This window comes from Neovison vison, chromosome 3, assembly GCF_020171115.1.
Source record: "Neovison vison isolate M4711 chromosome 3, ASM_NN_V1, whole genome shotgun sequence".
Classification (NCBI taxonomy): domain Eukaryota; kingdom Metazoa; phylum Chordata; class Mammalia; order Carnivora; family Mustelidae; genus Neogale; species Neogale vison.
In genome coordinates this window covers 201,566,588-201,581,825 of record NC_058093.1, presented here as the reverse complement: position 1 = coordinate 201,581,825, position 15,238 = coordinate 201,566,588, and the positions used below count along the sequence as shown (strand labels likewise).

Genomic DNA, 15,238 nt, shown 5'->3' with positions numbered 1-15,238 from the left:
TGATACTCCCAGCAGGGGACCCAGGGCCCAAAAGTTCCTGGGCTCTGGACTCGGTTAGGCTTGGCCTGGACCCATCCCCGGAGTGTAGGGAAGCGATGTCACACCTCCTATTCTTTGTTAGCAAGACACCTCCTTGGAGCTTTTCGTGCAGGTGGCCAGGCTTCCTCGTGGGTCTTTGAACTCAGCTCACTGCAAAAGTTGCCAACCAGCCGCGGCACCATTTTGCTCTTAGATACATCAGGGGAGTTCCTCTAGGCTGCCTGCTGTTTTCTTTTTTATGACCTCATGCTTAGGGTGGCCAGACTTAGCAAATAAAAATACGGGATTCCCCAGGGCATTTGAATCTCAAATTGACAACAAATTTATGTTCTTTCTCTTATACACATGCCCCTGTGATGTTTCTGTTTATTGGAAATTGGGACTTAATTGGGTTCGTGTATTTTAGCAGGCAGCCTTAACTGTGCCGTATTTTTTTGCACGTGGTGTCCCATGTGACCTCTCAGGAATCCATGTGGCTCCTGCCTGGCATCCCAAACTTCACGTTCAACACAGGTGAGAATCCTGTACCTGCTACCCCAACCCCTCAGGTTCCGCTTTCCGGTCGGTCCCCGGGGGAATGTAAAGGTCGGTCCTCAAATTGCCGTCTTCCCCATCTTTCGTAAAAGTACTGTTTAGGGAAATAATTATGTTTTCAAAAACGCTAAAATTAATTTAAAATCTTTCCAACACCACTAAATTGCTCTAAGATGGGAACATACCGCTTTCCTTCAGATTGGTGTTTAAGGCCATGTCCTTGAAATCAAATGTAATTTTTTTCCTAATGGGTTATTAATTGAGATTTACTGGTTATCTGACATCTTCCTCATGTTTATGTAGAATTGGTGTTTGTAGGTTATAAGAGCCACCCCTGTTGGGGATTCAAGGGTAATGAGTTTTACTTCTTAGTCCGTTCTATGCATTGTGGACCAGAATTGGCATTATTTTTGCAGTTTTGTTTAAAAAAAAAAAGAATAAAGGAAGTATAAGTAAATACCCTGAGTTTTGGGTCAATTTGGAGCTCTTTTAAGCAATAAACATTGAGGTCAGATACCAGGAAAAAGACAAATGGGCCATCTGTGCAAGAAAGCTTAGAAATGACTTCCCTTTCAAGGATGTTTGCAGTGGCCCCCTATTCCTCTCCCAAATAAAATCAGAAGACCCAGGGTCATTGTTCTTGGCATATGTAATTAGTTGCACAATTAAGATTGGTGTCCTTAAGGAGTAGGGGTCTGGTGTTGGATGGGAGATTTCTCATGGTCTTAGTGTCTAGTGTGCATCATGAACGATTTGCGACTTCACAGTTTGGTCTTGGCGCTTTCTGGAATGAAGGAGAAGCCGGTGTGAGATGGCTCGAGGCAGTTGTTCTGAGCCACGCCCAGGTGTATTTTTAAGAATCAGGAGACACAGTATTGTTGATGTTGGTCTTCTTAGTGTTCTCGTTGTGTGGAGAAGCTACAGTTACGTGGAGCTCTTGATGGGGTCGAGGATTCTAATTATAGACAGATGGCGGAGAGAACACAGCATCCCAAATCCTGCTTTAATAATATAATCCGCTCTTTGTCATATTAATGTCATAATTCCTTTGTCGATGCATCCGTTCATGCATGTATCAAATATTTATTCAGGACCTGGTATTTTCCAGACGCTCTGCTAGGGACTAAGAAAACGTGGAGCAAAGGACCCAGGACCAGTCCCGGGAAGCATTCCGGAGAAGTGACTTCATAATGCCCCCCGTGGAGTGGCAGGGTGGAGGGGCACCCAGGGAAACCGTGAAGCATAAGGTGCAGAACATTAGCAGAAAACCCACCCCCGTTCTTTGCTTTCACTAAAACTCACACTGCCAAGTACGGGAGTGTAGGAAACACGGATCCAGAGTGATTTCCAGGAAGTTTCAAAAACATCATCCTGTTATCTGGTATCTGGTTGTACCTTTGATGTTTTGATTTTGGGGAAAGAAATTCCTATTTGTTAGGTTAAACTGCACGGAATCACCGCAGGGGTCAGCCCAAACGGCTCACTTCTCTACCGTTTCCAGCGGTTCATCACGACACAGACCTTGGCTGCTTCCTTTGGGGAAGGACTCGGTTAGGGTTGGCCTGGACCCTAACCTGGCGTGTCATGCCCTGCTGTGTCGCAGCTGGATGGGGCCTCTATGCCCTGGTGGGGCCCTCACACTGCACGCCAGCCCTGGGGGGGGGGGGCTAGGCAGAGGGTTCAGGGACTGGCCTGTCACTTGGGAGCGTATGCAGCAAAGCTGTGCACGGGACCCCCGTCTCGGAGTTCTCGCTCTCTCCTGCACTCTGGGATAGCCACTGCTGGGGTCTGGACTCAGGTGGGCTCTAAGCCTCAGAACAGGTGTTCCCTGGGGCCTTTGAAGCTGGTCAGCACAATGCAGGTCAGGGCCCCTGTTGCTTTCGCTGCAGAATAACCAGAGAGAATCACAGGGCTACTAATGAGCAGGGCTTTGTGCGGCTTGTGGAACTGTGCCTAGAAAGTCAGTGTTCCCAAAGCAAATAATTTCCATTTCTAAAACCCGTTAAATTGGTTCTTGCATTGTGTAATTTCTATGTCTGTGTTTTTCTTACAGAAAATAAGGCATACTGTAAAAATAGCAGTTTGGTTTTTTCCCCCCCTCCCCCTCTGATGGAGGGATATGTTCAGTAAGGAGAAAAAAAAGACTACCCTTTGTGCTCTGGGATCAAAACAGCTTTCAGGGAGGATACGGGTGTAATGAAAAAGGCATGTCTCCTGGGGACGTGGGGTGCGTGCCTGACACACTGGGGCCCAACAGGACACGGTCAGGTCCCCCTCCCGGAGGGTCCTTCCAGCACCTGCTTCTGGGCTTTGCATCTCAGCTGAACCCTAAGGGGCGTGTGTGACTCAGGTGATTGTGAACGCTCATCTTCATTCACCTTCTCCCCAAGTCTTTTATTGTTCCCCAGTGGCTGGAGTGTCCTTACATGGAGTGCGTGTCCCGGATGGAACGTGGAACAGGGAGGGTCGGGTGGGATGTGGACGGAGCATCAGCGCCCTTGCTGTGAAAGTTATTTCTGGTCCTGGTCTTGGTCCGTCTGGTGGCGTTAACAGGGACCGCCTCCTCTGTTGACACTGGTGTGCTCTGAGGTCTTCCCTAATCCTGGATGATGGCTCCTTTTAGCAAAAAGAGAGCACGTTGTAGGCAGCATCCCACCGTAAAAGCAACGTACTTACGATCGGGTGAGTGGATTGCGTAAGAAGATTTGGAGACAGTGGCAGGGTTGGGACGAAGATGGCGATGGGTGACAAGGGGTAGGAAGACAGGGGAAGAATGGTTCGTTTAGCACAGGCCCGGGTTCCTAACACCTGCACTCCGATTCCCTCCTGACAGTGACCGAGAGCCGTGGCGTCCTGGAGAGCGTCCAGAGGTTCTCCTTGCTGCCCACCTACCTCCCCGTGACCTACCACATCAACAACGCCGACGTGTCCTTCTTCCTGAAGGAGGCCAACCAGGACATCATGCGCAACTCCAGCCTGCAGTCCCGCGTGGAGTCCTTCCTGATTTACAAGGCCAAGCGGCTGCCCGTGCTGAACGCCAGCTACGGGCCCTTTTCCATCGAGCAGGTGGTGCCCCAGGACCTGATGCTGCCCTCCAGCCCCTTTGGATTCACCAACAAGTTTTCCCTCAACTGGAAGCTGAAGGCGCACATCCTGCGGGACAAGGTGTACCTGAGCCGGCCCAAGGTGCAGGTGCTGTTCCACCTGCTGGGCCGGGACTGGGCGGCCCCGAGCCCCGGCGAGAGGCTGCCGTGCCTGCGCCTGTTCGCCTTCCGCGAGACCCGGGAGGTGCGGGCCGGCTGCCGGCTGCAGGGGGCCCTGGGGCTGTGCGTGGCCGAGCTGGAGCTGCTGGCCGCCTGGTTCGGGCCCCCCAGTGTGGTGGCTGGGAGGAAGAAGGCGCCCGGGCTGCCTGAGGGGAGCCCCGTGGAGCTCTACTACTCCGTGCAGCCGGGGGACGCACACGGGGACTGCGCCGGCGGCGACATCCGGAAGGGCAATGCCGTCCGGCCGGGGAAGGACGGGCTGGATGAGGCCGTGCCCCACCTGCAAAGGATTGGGAGTGTCTTCCTCTACCAGACAGGCAGCCGGCCAGCGCTGAGGGAGCTACGTCTGGACAGCAACGTGGCCATCCTGTACTCGGCGCACACGGCCAGGCAGGGCGATGTGCTCACCTTCCCCGTGGCCGTGTCCCGAAACTGCAGTGCTGATCGCTTCACGCTCAGGTGAGTCCCCTGGAGCACCTGTCCCCACGCCTCCAGCCCCCCACTCTCCGGCCCCAAGAGCCGTGTTCACACCCCCAGAGGTGGGACACCTTCTGAATTTCCTAAACCCCCTTTTCAGGGTGGGATGGAGAGAAAGGTTTGCTCTTACTTAGTGGGCTGGCAGTTTGGTGGTAAAGACGTTCTGATGTCCAGGATAAGCCAGACCCTCCCGGAGCAGCGCGGGGGATGCGAATCTGCACCCCCACCTGAGCCTGGGGTCTCATTGGAAGTCTGAGGAATGCGGGGGTGGGGGTCCCGCCGGGCCCTTTGCGCCTCAGGGAGTCCAAGAGCTCACAGTCGCGTCGGCAAATGGGATTCCAACAGTTGTCTGAAGGAGAGAGGGTAGTTCTGCCAACTCAGATCTATTCCCAGCCTGTGAGTTCTAAGTATGATACGGTATCGAACTCCCTTAGTTTGTTTCTCTCCGGAAATAGAGCTCAGTGTTCAAAATATAAAAGAGCATAATGTGTGAAGCATCTACTGTAGCGTTTGTTGAGTAGCTTACATAAGAAAATACCAAAGACGAGACATTTAAGAGGAGTACTGTGCACTTTGGGGGGAAAAATGGGATCATTATCACTCTGGGAATACGTGAGAGCAGCTCTTTGCTTTGGCTTGATGGGATTTTCATGAAACCGTTTTCTGTTTGTTTCCAACACAAGACAGCTTTGCTGCACAGGTCCATGGGCGTCTGTGTGATTGGGTCTTCCTAAAAGCATCTTGACGACATTGTTACCCAACACGGAAACTTGATCTCACGTGCCACATACAACACCTGCAATGACCCCAGAAGACAGGAGGTTTTTGTCCATGACACACAGTTTCTGTGTGGGGTTTAAAGTTCACGCCTCGAGGGTCAGTTCTCTCGACCTTCTCCCTGTGGGCTTCAGACCTGCTTTTTCTTTATTCTCCTTTCTCTTTGTTTTTGTTAAGAGGTGGGAGAGTTTCAAAAAGGAACCATTCTTTCGCTTGTACCTTGCACATTTACGCTTTGCTGATTGTGACCTTTTAATCTTAACTAAAGATACAGAAACCCATGCACCACATTAATCTAATGATTGAACGTGGCTGATTCTTGGCAGGTACAGACCTTTGGCTTGGCCTGATGGTGCATCAGGAACTGACCCCCAGGGATTTAGGCCACAGAAACACATTGGCAGGGCTGAGGCCTCATTAGCTCTCCTTCTGTCCTCTGGAATCAGCCTGGGATTCAGCTGCTCACACACTCTCTGCACGGTTTGCTGGCTTTGTGCTCTGCTTTTCCGGGATTGACGGTCTTATACAATGTTCTTTGTGGCGATGGTTGCTTATGGAGGGAACTGTTTTGCTCATAGAAACCAAAGGTTTGGAATAAGGAGAGCTTTGTTCTTGCCTCATTTTGGACCCTCTGCCATCCTGTACGTTTGCCAGCGGCTGGTTGTTGAATTCCTGGACCCAGGGTGAAAACCCCAAATCTCCGGGAGATATTATCTGTTTCTAGTCTTTTAGGGAGGCAGTCGTATGTGTCCCATTAAACTTCCCAGAAGGCTTTGTTCCTGATGACTACCCGTCGCACGTTAAAACGTGGGCAGCGGAGTCCTGAGGATGGCTCTGTCATTGGCAAGCTGCCACAAAGCCAGCAGAAATGTGCTTTGCTGAGCCGTGTCATCTAAGGAGTCCGGACCTTTGCAAGCGCAGAAACAAACACATTTTGAAACTCCTAGATGTGGTCGCCCTACACCTAGACGTCAAGGGTTTGAGAATTTTGAATGCATGGGGAAAGTGTACTTGTTTCAGAGTTGGCCAGATAGAAAGTTGTCAAGAAAAGATCCAGTTTCTAAGTGCAGGTAATCGTGAAGTTGATAGCTCATGAATATGTGTTGACCCCGGTGAGGTGGGACACTTTCTGTCCCCTGAGCAGCAGTAAGGACGCACTGGTTGCAAACTTGAAATACTTTCATGACGAGCGAGCCCTAGGGGTTTGTGACAATGGCTGGAGGTGAACGTGGGTCTGGTCATGCTCTTAGCATTGAGTTTGAATTCTCCTAATTAGAAAATAATAAAACACTGTATCTTTTTTAATGAAGTCCATTTCACACTAATTTAGCATAGTTTCCAAACTGGGTCTTAGACTGGGTCCGGCTGTGCTCTGTCTGCATCTGGTCCTAATAACCCTGCACGCTCCAGCCACATATCCTTGCGTGCTTTTCTCTGAGCGCGTGATTTTTGTTTCTAGATGTTCTGTGTTGACCTGCTAACGTGGCCAGGGGTGGGCTGATGTCTTATAGGTCACGTGTCAGCTGGACATGCACAGTCACTTAAGGATGACCAGGGATGGGAGGGGACTCAAGTACCACCAACAGGAGGGAGCTCTCCCCACCCCCACCACCTACAGCAGCTGACATTGGAGCTCTTTGCTGGTACCAGTTGCCTCCTAGAAGACAGTCAGTAACTGTGCCAGCTGTTCCTGTGCCTGCGACCTGAGGGTGACACCGTGGCTACTGCACAGGCCTTCGGTTCTAGGAATCCAGTTTTGTCCTGCTAATCATCAATGAGGGTAGTTTAAAACAGTATCTGTCTGTGTGTGCAGGCGGGTGTGCACATGTGCATGTGTGGGTGGATGGGTGTGTGCAGGCAAGTGTGTGCATGTCTGTGTAGGTGGGAGTGTCCACATGCGTGCACACGAATGTGTGCATCTGTGGCACATGTGCAGGCAAGTGTGTGCGTATGTGTGCATGGGTGTGTGCAGGGATGGGTGTGTGCATCTGTGTGAGTGTGTGCGTGAGTATGCACATGTGTCCGGGTGTGTGCGTGCACAGGTGTGCGTGTTAACAGCCGAGAAGCTGAGAAGCTGGGTGGGCCTGTTTGTCGTCTTAGGACTCCTGTCCCTCCTGCAGCTGCTGTCTTCCCGAGCAAACCTCCACAAAAGAAGAAAAGCAGATGCTTTCATTCCTTAGACATCTAAAGATCCCTTTTAATTTCAGAAAATGTTTTTCTTCAAGTGAACAACTGAAGCATCCCACGGCACTCAGGCCCTTTCTTCATGTTCTCACCTCCGGTTCTGTCCCGTTTCTACCCCCCAGAGAGAGCCAATTTCAGAAGCAACCTAGGTCTCTAATCACCTGATTGTATGTCTGGAGGAAGAAAAGAGGGCGGGCTCTCTCTCACCACCCCCATTCTTCTGTTCCTTTTCCCCACAGAACATCAGTTCGAAAGGGGTCCTGGCCATCAGATCTGAGTGCGGGGCTGGAACCAAATATTTGCATAGCATGAGCTTAAGTTCTGAAAACTGCAGGAAGTGCTGGTGGAAAGGTCTGTAACGCCGAAGAACAGGGGCTTTTCTCAAAAGTCAGAGACCTTCTCAAATCCGTTGAATGAAGGAATGAGTGAGCAGACCCGTGGTTATTAGGAACGAATGCATATACGTGACTCAGGTCTTTGCTGTTTAACCCTAAGTGCTTGGGAGCGTGTGGAGGACAGTGTGTCCAGCACGGGGTCACATGGCTGTCTCCGAAGAAGACATTGTTACTGAGGCGATGTTCTTGGGAAGATGAGAGTTAGGATGGCAGCAGCAGGAGAAGATAAGAGTATTTGATGAGGGCAGAACCCGGCCTGGGTTGGATCAGGCTCAAAAGATCTTCACTGGTGGTTCACGATGCCCACTTTGCAGGATTCTGAGCTTGTTAGGACTTAATGTGGTAGCTTGAGATTGGCCCTGACCTTCACTCCCTTGAAGCCTGCAGCTTTGAACCTGCCCTGACCTAGAATCGGGTCCTTTTCTTAGTCTGTTTCAGGTAAAGTATGCCCTGGTAAAGCCAGTGATATTCTTCATTGCTGGCCAACAATTCCAGTCCAATTTATTTATGAGAAAATAAATAAATAAATAAACAAACAAATAAATAAATAAAGAGCTTGCAGGGTATATATGATGGTCTCAAGGATTAATAAGAGATGGGGACACAGGGCTTGGTGTTTGAGAGATGGTGGACAGAACAGCCTACTGCAAGCATCTGTTCCCACCCCCGGCTGTAAACTCCTTCGTCTGCATTTCTCACTCTCACAACAGGTGCAGGGACTCTGGGGAGGCTCCCGCTGGCTACCTGTCTACCTGCTGTCTCTGCAGGCGGTGGGGGAGGGGCTGCCTGTGGCTCTAAGAGCACATCCCATGGGCGCAGGTGTTTCCTTCATGAGGAACCCATTGGGAAGGAGGTGCATGCCAGGTGTCCCCAAACCCCAGCGAGCTCTGTGACATCTGTCCCTGGGACTTGCCTCCCGTTGTCGTCCAGCAGACGTTAGCAGAGTTGTGTGGAGTAGACAATGGGCCGGAGGCAGACAGAGAAAGGAGGGTGTTCTCTCTTTTAAACGAGCTTTTCGTCATAGAGTACATGTTGATTTATAGGGCAGTTTGGAGTCGGTGGAGGACAGTCCCAGATGCCTCACGGCTGGTTTCCACCATTAGTCACATGTTACATTAGTGTGGTCCGTTTGTCACAATTAACCAACTAGACTTGCTTCATGGTCCTCTAGTCTCTGCCCCACACCCCCTTCTCGGTTCCAGGATCCCAGTCAGGACATCGCATTTGTGTGGTCATTGGGTCTCTTGGGACACCCCACCCCCACCCCACAGACTGACCGTTTTTACTCAACTGTTCAGAAATTGGAAGAACGTCCCTTTGTGGGGGTTGGGGGGGTACCTGTTGCATGGTTTTCTCAAGACTAGATTGGAGTGATGAGTGATGGTGGAAACCAGAGAGGCAAAGTACCCTGGTAGTCCCATCGTGTCAGTGATATGCCTGACTCACCACGGCCACAACCTCACTTTCGCTGGTGTGGAGTGTTCCCTGGCCCCCCCACCCCGAGGCTGCCTCCCCCTGTCTCCCCTGCACCATGCTGCCTGCTTTGGAAGGAAGCTCACAGTTACGGAGTGGGGAGGGACACTCTACTTCCCCAAGCTGTCATATCTACCCGCATTATTTGGAATTCTGCAGGAGAAATTTATTTATTTCAACAGGAGCACCTGGATATTTGTGCTACAGTTTGAGTTATAACCCAGTAGAGCCGATGGGGTTCCCCCCACTCACACTGCTGACATTTTCAGATTGGGCAGTATTTTGTTGGTGGTGGGGTCAGTCTGGCCCCTGCAGCCTCCCCCACTCCCACCTGCTAGATGCTGTAGGAAAGAAACCCCAGCTGCGACACCCCAAAATGTGCCCAGATATTGTCACACGTCCCCTGCAGGAGAAGATACCCCTGCAAGTTAAAAAACCACTGAACTAGATTATAGTCATTGGGGAAAAAAACACTTACTACAGAGTGAACTCACCTCTCACACAGGGGGACATCCAGAGTTTAGAATTAAGGGGACATTGTGTGTGGTCAGATCGTGAGAATCCTTTAAATTTCCCACAACCTACATTCTTCTTTCTGCTAGAACCCATGCTCAGTGTGGCAGAAGCCATTCACTGCCTGGAAGGTGCAGCTTCCCCTCCTGCCTCAAAGCACAGAGCCTCAAGGGCACCGAAAGTCAGCTTCCTCTTCCCAGTTGACATGGGAAACCAGGAAGCATTTCATGTTCTCTTTTCTCCGTGCGGGGAGCTGTTGTGGGGCAGCTCGTGGAGGATGTAGGAAGGACGGTCTCCACAGTCCCCTTTGGGGCTTGTCTCTTGTCGCTGCACCCAGGAAATGTGGGAGAGGAAACAGAATGAGTGGAACTGGGTGGACATGGCAGTTCCTGTCTTCGTTGTGGTTCTGGAAGGTTCTCTCGGGAACAGGTGGACATCCATAGATGTGGATGTGGTTTTGGCAGAAGGTGAGGGTGTGGCCTTGGGAACTGCTGTTCCTCCTTTGATCAGGGCACTGGTACAACGATTTTAATGAAAGGGATTTCTTACTGGGTCAGCCTTTTGGGTTTAAATGACATATTCGTTACTGTTATTTGAGGGACGGACCCACAGACAGGCTTGTCTTGCGTCTCGCCTTCTCTGGAGTCATATTTGGCTCTGCAGACGTCCGGCCACTGTTGTTTGCCTTCTGTCTCCTTGGGCTGACCTTCATCTTCACAGGACTCCCTCACTGTCCTATCATCCTGCATTGTAGGGCCACCTGTGGTCTCCTTTTCAACCAGACTGACAGCATCTGGAGGGAAAGGACCTCAGTCCGTATCTGTGTCAGTGCGACACCCGCTGGAATGTTCTGATGTCCTGGACAAGCTTTGGTCCGTAGATCTGGGTGAGCGGGAAGACGCAGCGGGTGATCCGGCTCAGGCTGGGTCATCCTGGGGGCCTGGCCCCCACCTCCCAGCACATCGCTGCGCCCCAGGGCGGGGAGGAGTACCCCATGCCCAGGCCAGGGGGATTCCGAGGTGGGCTTTGGTCCTGAAGGTCGTCTGTTCATGTAGGTCTCCACCGAGACGTCTGTGTCCCCGGTAGGTGTGGTCAGCCCTGCACAGAGCTGTGCGGGGAGCATCTTCATGTCCCCTAGCACGTTCAGACTCTGTTTCTCTGTGTGCTCCTCGGGGCTCCTGCAGGGGTGACGCGCAGGGCTGGGGTGGGGGCTGCGTGAGACTGGAGAAGGATTGATCATTCCCACGGTAACCACACTTGTAATCTGTGTCAAGCACTGCTTGGGGCGATTTGGATATTTTTTACACGTTTAATCCTCAGAATAGCTTTTCTGATTAGGCATAATGATTACCTACATTTCCAGAAGGGGCAACTGAAGGAGTGGTTCCCTGCTGGTCCAGAGCCTTGCCAGAGTCCCCGGAGCCAGGGACACGTGACTTAACATCCTGAGGACACAGCCTTGGTAATACACAGCCCCCGGACACACATCCGAAAACCCATCTGCCTGAGTGCAAGGCTTGGGGGGGCGGGGGGCTGGTGGGTAGCCGCAGTGTCTCCGAAATCCATTTTTTAAAAGCACTTACGGGAATGAGTTCCCTCAAGTGTTTTTCCCCAGTCAGGAACTCCTCACTGAGGGCAGAGTTCGGGGCTGGGAGGTGACCGGGAGCAGCCGTCGGCCTGGCCCCTGACCAAGGGAGGGAGCTGTGACAACTGGGGTGTTTGTAGGGGGTGCGTGGATGCTGACACAAGCCCCTGAGTCCTCCCAGTCACTGGCTCTGAGGGACAGTAGTAGACTGGGGTGGCCAGGTTCGGTCCCTGCGCACGTGGCCATCACCACACGGAGAGGCACTTTCCAGTCCTTGGGCAGAGTTCACCTGTGGCTGACTGCACGGGGTCTGGGTGGAGAGCGTGCAGCGTGGGGTCCAGGGGCCCCCGGCACCTGGCCTTGTCACTGTGTCCCTGGGAAGGTCACTGGAGCTCACAGAGCCCCAGTTTTGTGTATCGTGGGGTAGAAATCAAAGGCCACAGTGAACCTTGAACAGAATGTGTATGGTCAGTGAGGCATTCAGTAAATAACCCAACCCGTCAGCAGAGAAATGCCTCAGGGATCAGGTGGCACGCAAACCTGACTGAGGTCTGTCTCCAACGAGCACCATCAGGTCACTGTGAAAAGGGCAGGAGTTAGCCCAAGGCTCAGGTGACTTGTAAAGAAAAGAAGGGGCATGTTCAGAGCTGCCCATGAGCGTTCCCTTGGATAACTTAGGAGAGTGACGGACTCAGTGGGTATTCTGGAATGAGATGCTAGAATGAAGCCAGATGTCAGTATCTTTTCTCCCAAATCTGAAGGTATGAAAAACAAAGTGATTTCAACAGACCAGCAAAAATAATACCAGCACCAACCGACAGAGGACTGGTTGGGGGGGGGTCACTAAAGAGTGAGCAGAAGTTTCTAGAAACCTGCTCTGTGCCTCTCCCCACCTCTCCCCACGCTGCAGATGTCCCGCTCCCTCAGGCTTCTGCGAGGGGACTGTAGGATGATGGGTTCCACAAGGCCGCGCAGTCTCTGAGTCTCTTCGTGTGGGGCTGTGGGCTCCCGACCCCGCATGTGCCCTGGGCCTGAGCTCCTGGCTTTCGAGGTAGAACAGGACCGATGTGAGCATCTGGGAGTGAGGCTGGACTGCAGCAGGCTCGACCTTCCTCTGTGGGTTTCAGAACACTTGTCCTTGGAGCCTGGAGCCACCGTGGGAAGAGGCCAGCTGGTCTTCTGGGACAGAACCTGAGGCTCCATGGATGGGGAGGGACCAGGTAGGCCCAGGCTTCGCGCCCATCCTGTTGAGGCCCCAGACGGTGAGGGAAGCTGTCTCGGATGCTGCAGGCCAGCTGGCGACCTCAGCCCCTTCCAGAAACGAGCAGGTGCACCTCACAGCAGAGCCCCGCTCACATTCCGGGTGCATGAAGTTGCCGTGTCTAGAAAGGCTGCTGTAGTTTCCCGAGCGGCGGTGGAGAGCTGTGAGAGGGCTGCCTGGGCTGTCAGGAAGTGGTCGTCGTGAAGCATTCCCCAGAAACAGTCCCCGATTGCCCGAGGACACAGAACAGGTGCGCGAGGGCCGCTCGCTCTCAGCTTCTTCTCCACCATCTCCCGCTCTCCTGGAGCCTCCTGGCTCCCCCCGATCACCTGCCTCCCCCCGTGTCCTACCTGAACTCCACGTGGCCCCCGGATGTGTGTGGCCGATGGGACCTGATGGTGGGAATCCCGGGTGTGGGAAGTGAGGTCCATGTAGTTCACCCTTCTTTCCTGCTCCGTGGTCCCTTTACAGGCCAGAGCACCCACCAGACAGCCGTGCACCGTCTCCATTTCCTACAGAGAGACCTTGCCCTTGGCCCCCGAAAGCGCCGGCTCCGTGCTGTGCCCTCCAGACCCAGGAGAGGGGTGTCCTGCTTGTGTGGAGCTTGGGGCTCCAGCACCATTGTCCGGCTGGTGTTCGAGCACGTTCCACCTCTCTCCAACCGGCACCCTGTCTTCAAATGCTCTGGTCTCATCCCCGATGTGACCCCACGGGTGCAGCGGTGTGAGGAGATCTTTTCTATGGAGGCAGAATATCTTTTCTGATTACCTCCACATCGTACCAGAAGCACAGTCGCCGGCGCTTCTCCTCTGTGTCAGTCCCAGCAGGGAGCAGAGGGAGAAGGGTCTCAGGGCGATGCAGAAATGAATTTAGCCAAACAGGAAATGTAATAAATAAGATAGAAATTTTGGAAGACCCACAGGCAAGAGAAAGAGAGCACGGCGGAGGGAGATAATGCTTTTCTCTCTACTCTGTGAACTCCTTGTGCATAGGTGAAAATCAATGCTTGTATTTCTTTCCCTTTCCGGTTTTGGGCAGTGCAAAGGTAGGCAGTGATAAAAGACGCCACCCAAGGATGCCTGTCCTCTGAAAAGCAAGGATCCAAGATGCAGAGATGAACTGGAGGGATCCCCTGATGTCCAAGGTTATTCAAGCAGACGGAAGATGTACGCACAGAGGGTTGTGCAAACTCTGAGGCATGGAATGTTTGAAAAAACTGTGTAAAGGGAAGATAGGGTGTAGCTCCGTCCATCAGCGTCCTGGCTGAGCTCTCTTCCTGTTGAAAACATTTTGAAAGAAGGTGGAGGGGCGCCTGGTTGGCTCAGTGGGCTAAAGCCTCTGCCTTCGGCTCAGGTCATGATCCCAGAGTCCTGGGATAGAGCCCCACATCACATCCCACTCTCTCTGCTCAGCAGGGAGCCTGCTTCCTCCTCCCCACCCCGCCCGGCCAGCTTCTCTGCCTACTTGTGATCTCAGTCTGCCAAATAAATAAATAAATAATCTTATTTAAAAAAAAAAAGGAAAGAAAAAGAAAGAAGGTGGAATGCTGGGACTGGGTCAGAGGTGTCCAGGTTGGACACGGGCCAGATTAAAATAAAGATGGCAGCCCCCTTTGTACATATTTTGCAGGCAGGAAGGAAGAAGGAAGGAAAGCGGGAAGGAAGGAAGGATAGACAGACATACAAGAGGGGGAGGATTTATTTTGGAACAACACATAAAACAGAAAAAAAGAGACCTCTCTGTGAGTGCTTACATGCGTAGGGAAGTTTTTTTTTAAAAAAGAACATGAATTTAATAAACCAAGAATTCAAATATGAAAAAAAAAGCACCCAGAGACAGTAAGTAGACTAGAGATCTAATCCATGAATGGGGCACCCAAACAGCACAAAACAGAAGTTACAAGGAATGTGATAGACGTGGGTGAAGAGGGGAATTACTGACACATGCGGAGAAGGTGGAGATAATTTTGGTGAAGGCAACGGGAAATGCAAGCATTGAAAGAATCAGAAGAAAGATAATGGACACGAGGATGAGTGATGATCTAGTGTGAGGATAGTGACTGTCCCCAGAGTTGGCAGTACCACAGAATGAACAAAGCAAGTCTTTACAAATAGATCTTTTTTTTTTAAAATGAAGTAATAGCTACATCTGTCAATTCACCAGACATTCTATGTTGCAGAACAAAATCTTGTTAAAGAAATCAATACCGGGGTGCCTGGGTGGCTCAGTGGGTTAAAGCCTCTGCCTTCAGCTCAGGTCATGATCTCAGGTCCTGGGATCGAGCCCCACATCGGGCTCTCTGCTCAGCCTGCTTTCCCCTCTCTCTCTGCCTGCCTCTCTGCCTGCTTGTGATCTCTCTCTGTCAAATAAGTAGGTAAAATCTTAAAAAAAAATCAATACTGAAGTGTAACTGAATTATGAAATTTCAATCATAATGAGATAATGAGCTAATCATTTAGGCAGAATGCATATTATTAAGATCTGAAGAGATGGCTGTATTGTGTGTTCAGAGACAGAAAGACATGATGGCTTGGAAGTGTCTGTTTTCCCCAAATTAATATGTGGATTCAGTGTAGTTCTAATAAGAACAGCACCTGGGACACCCCTTGGGGAGCTTGGCAGGTTGGTGTTGAAATCTGTGTGAAGACAAAAAGGCCAAGAATGGCTAAGACTGGAACGAGAAGAATAATTTGGAGGGGCCGCTGGAAATCCATGGATATTTGAACAGGGTGATGGT

General features: G+C 51.6%; 1 protein-coding gene across 1 annotated transcript in view; it reads left to right on the top strand.

The window, feature by feature from the left end:
• TMEM132D (transmembrane protein 132D) overlaps positions 1 to 15,238 on the top strand; it is a 575,438-nt gene that overhangs the window by 156,078 nt on the left and 404,122 nt on the right. Inside the window, exon 2 of the mRNA XM_044243542.1 lies at positions 3,407 to 4,295. Coding sequence (XP_044099477.1) covers positions 3,407 to 4,295 — 889 coding nt within the window. The remainder of the gene's footprint in view (positions 1 to 3,406; positions 4,296 to 15,238) is intronic.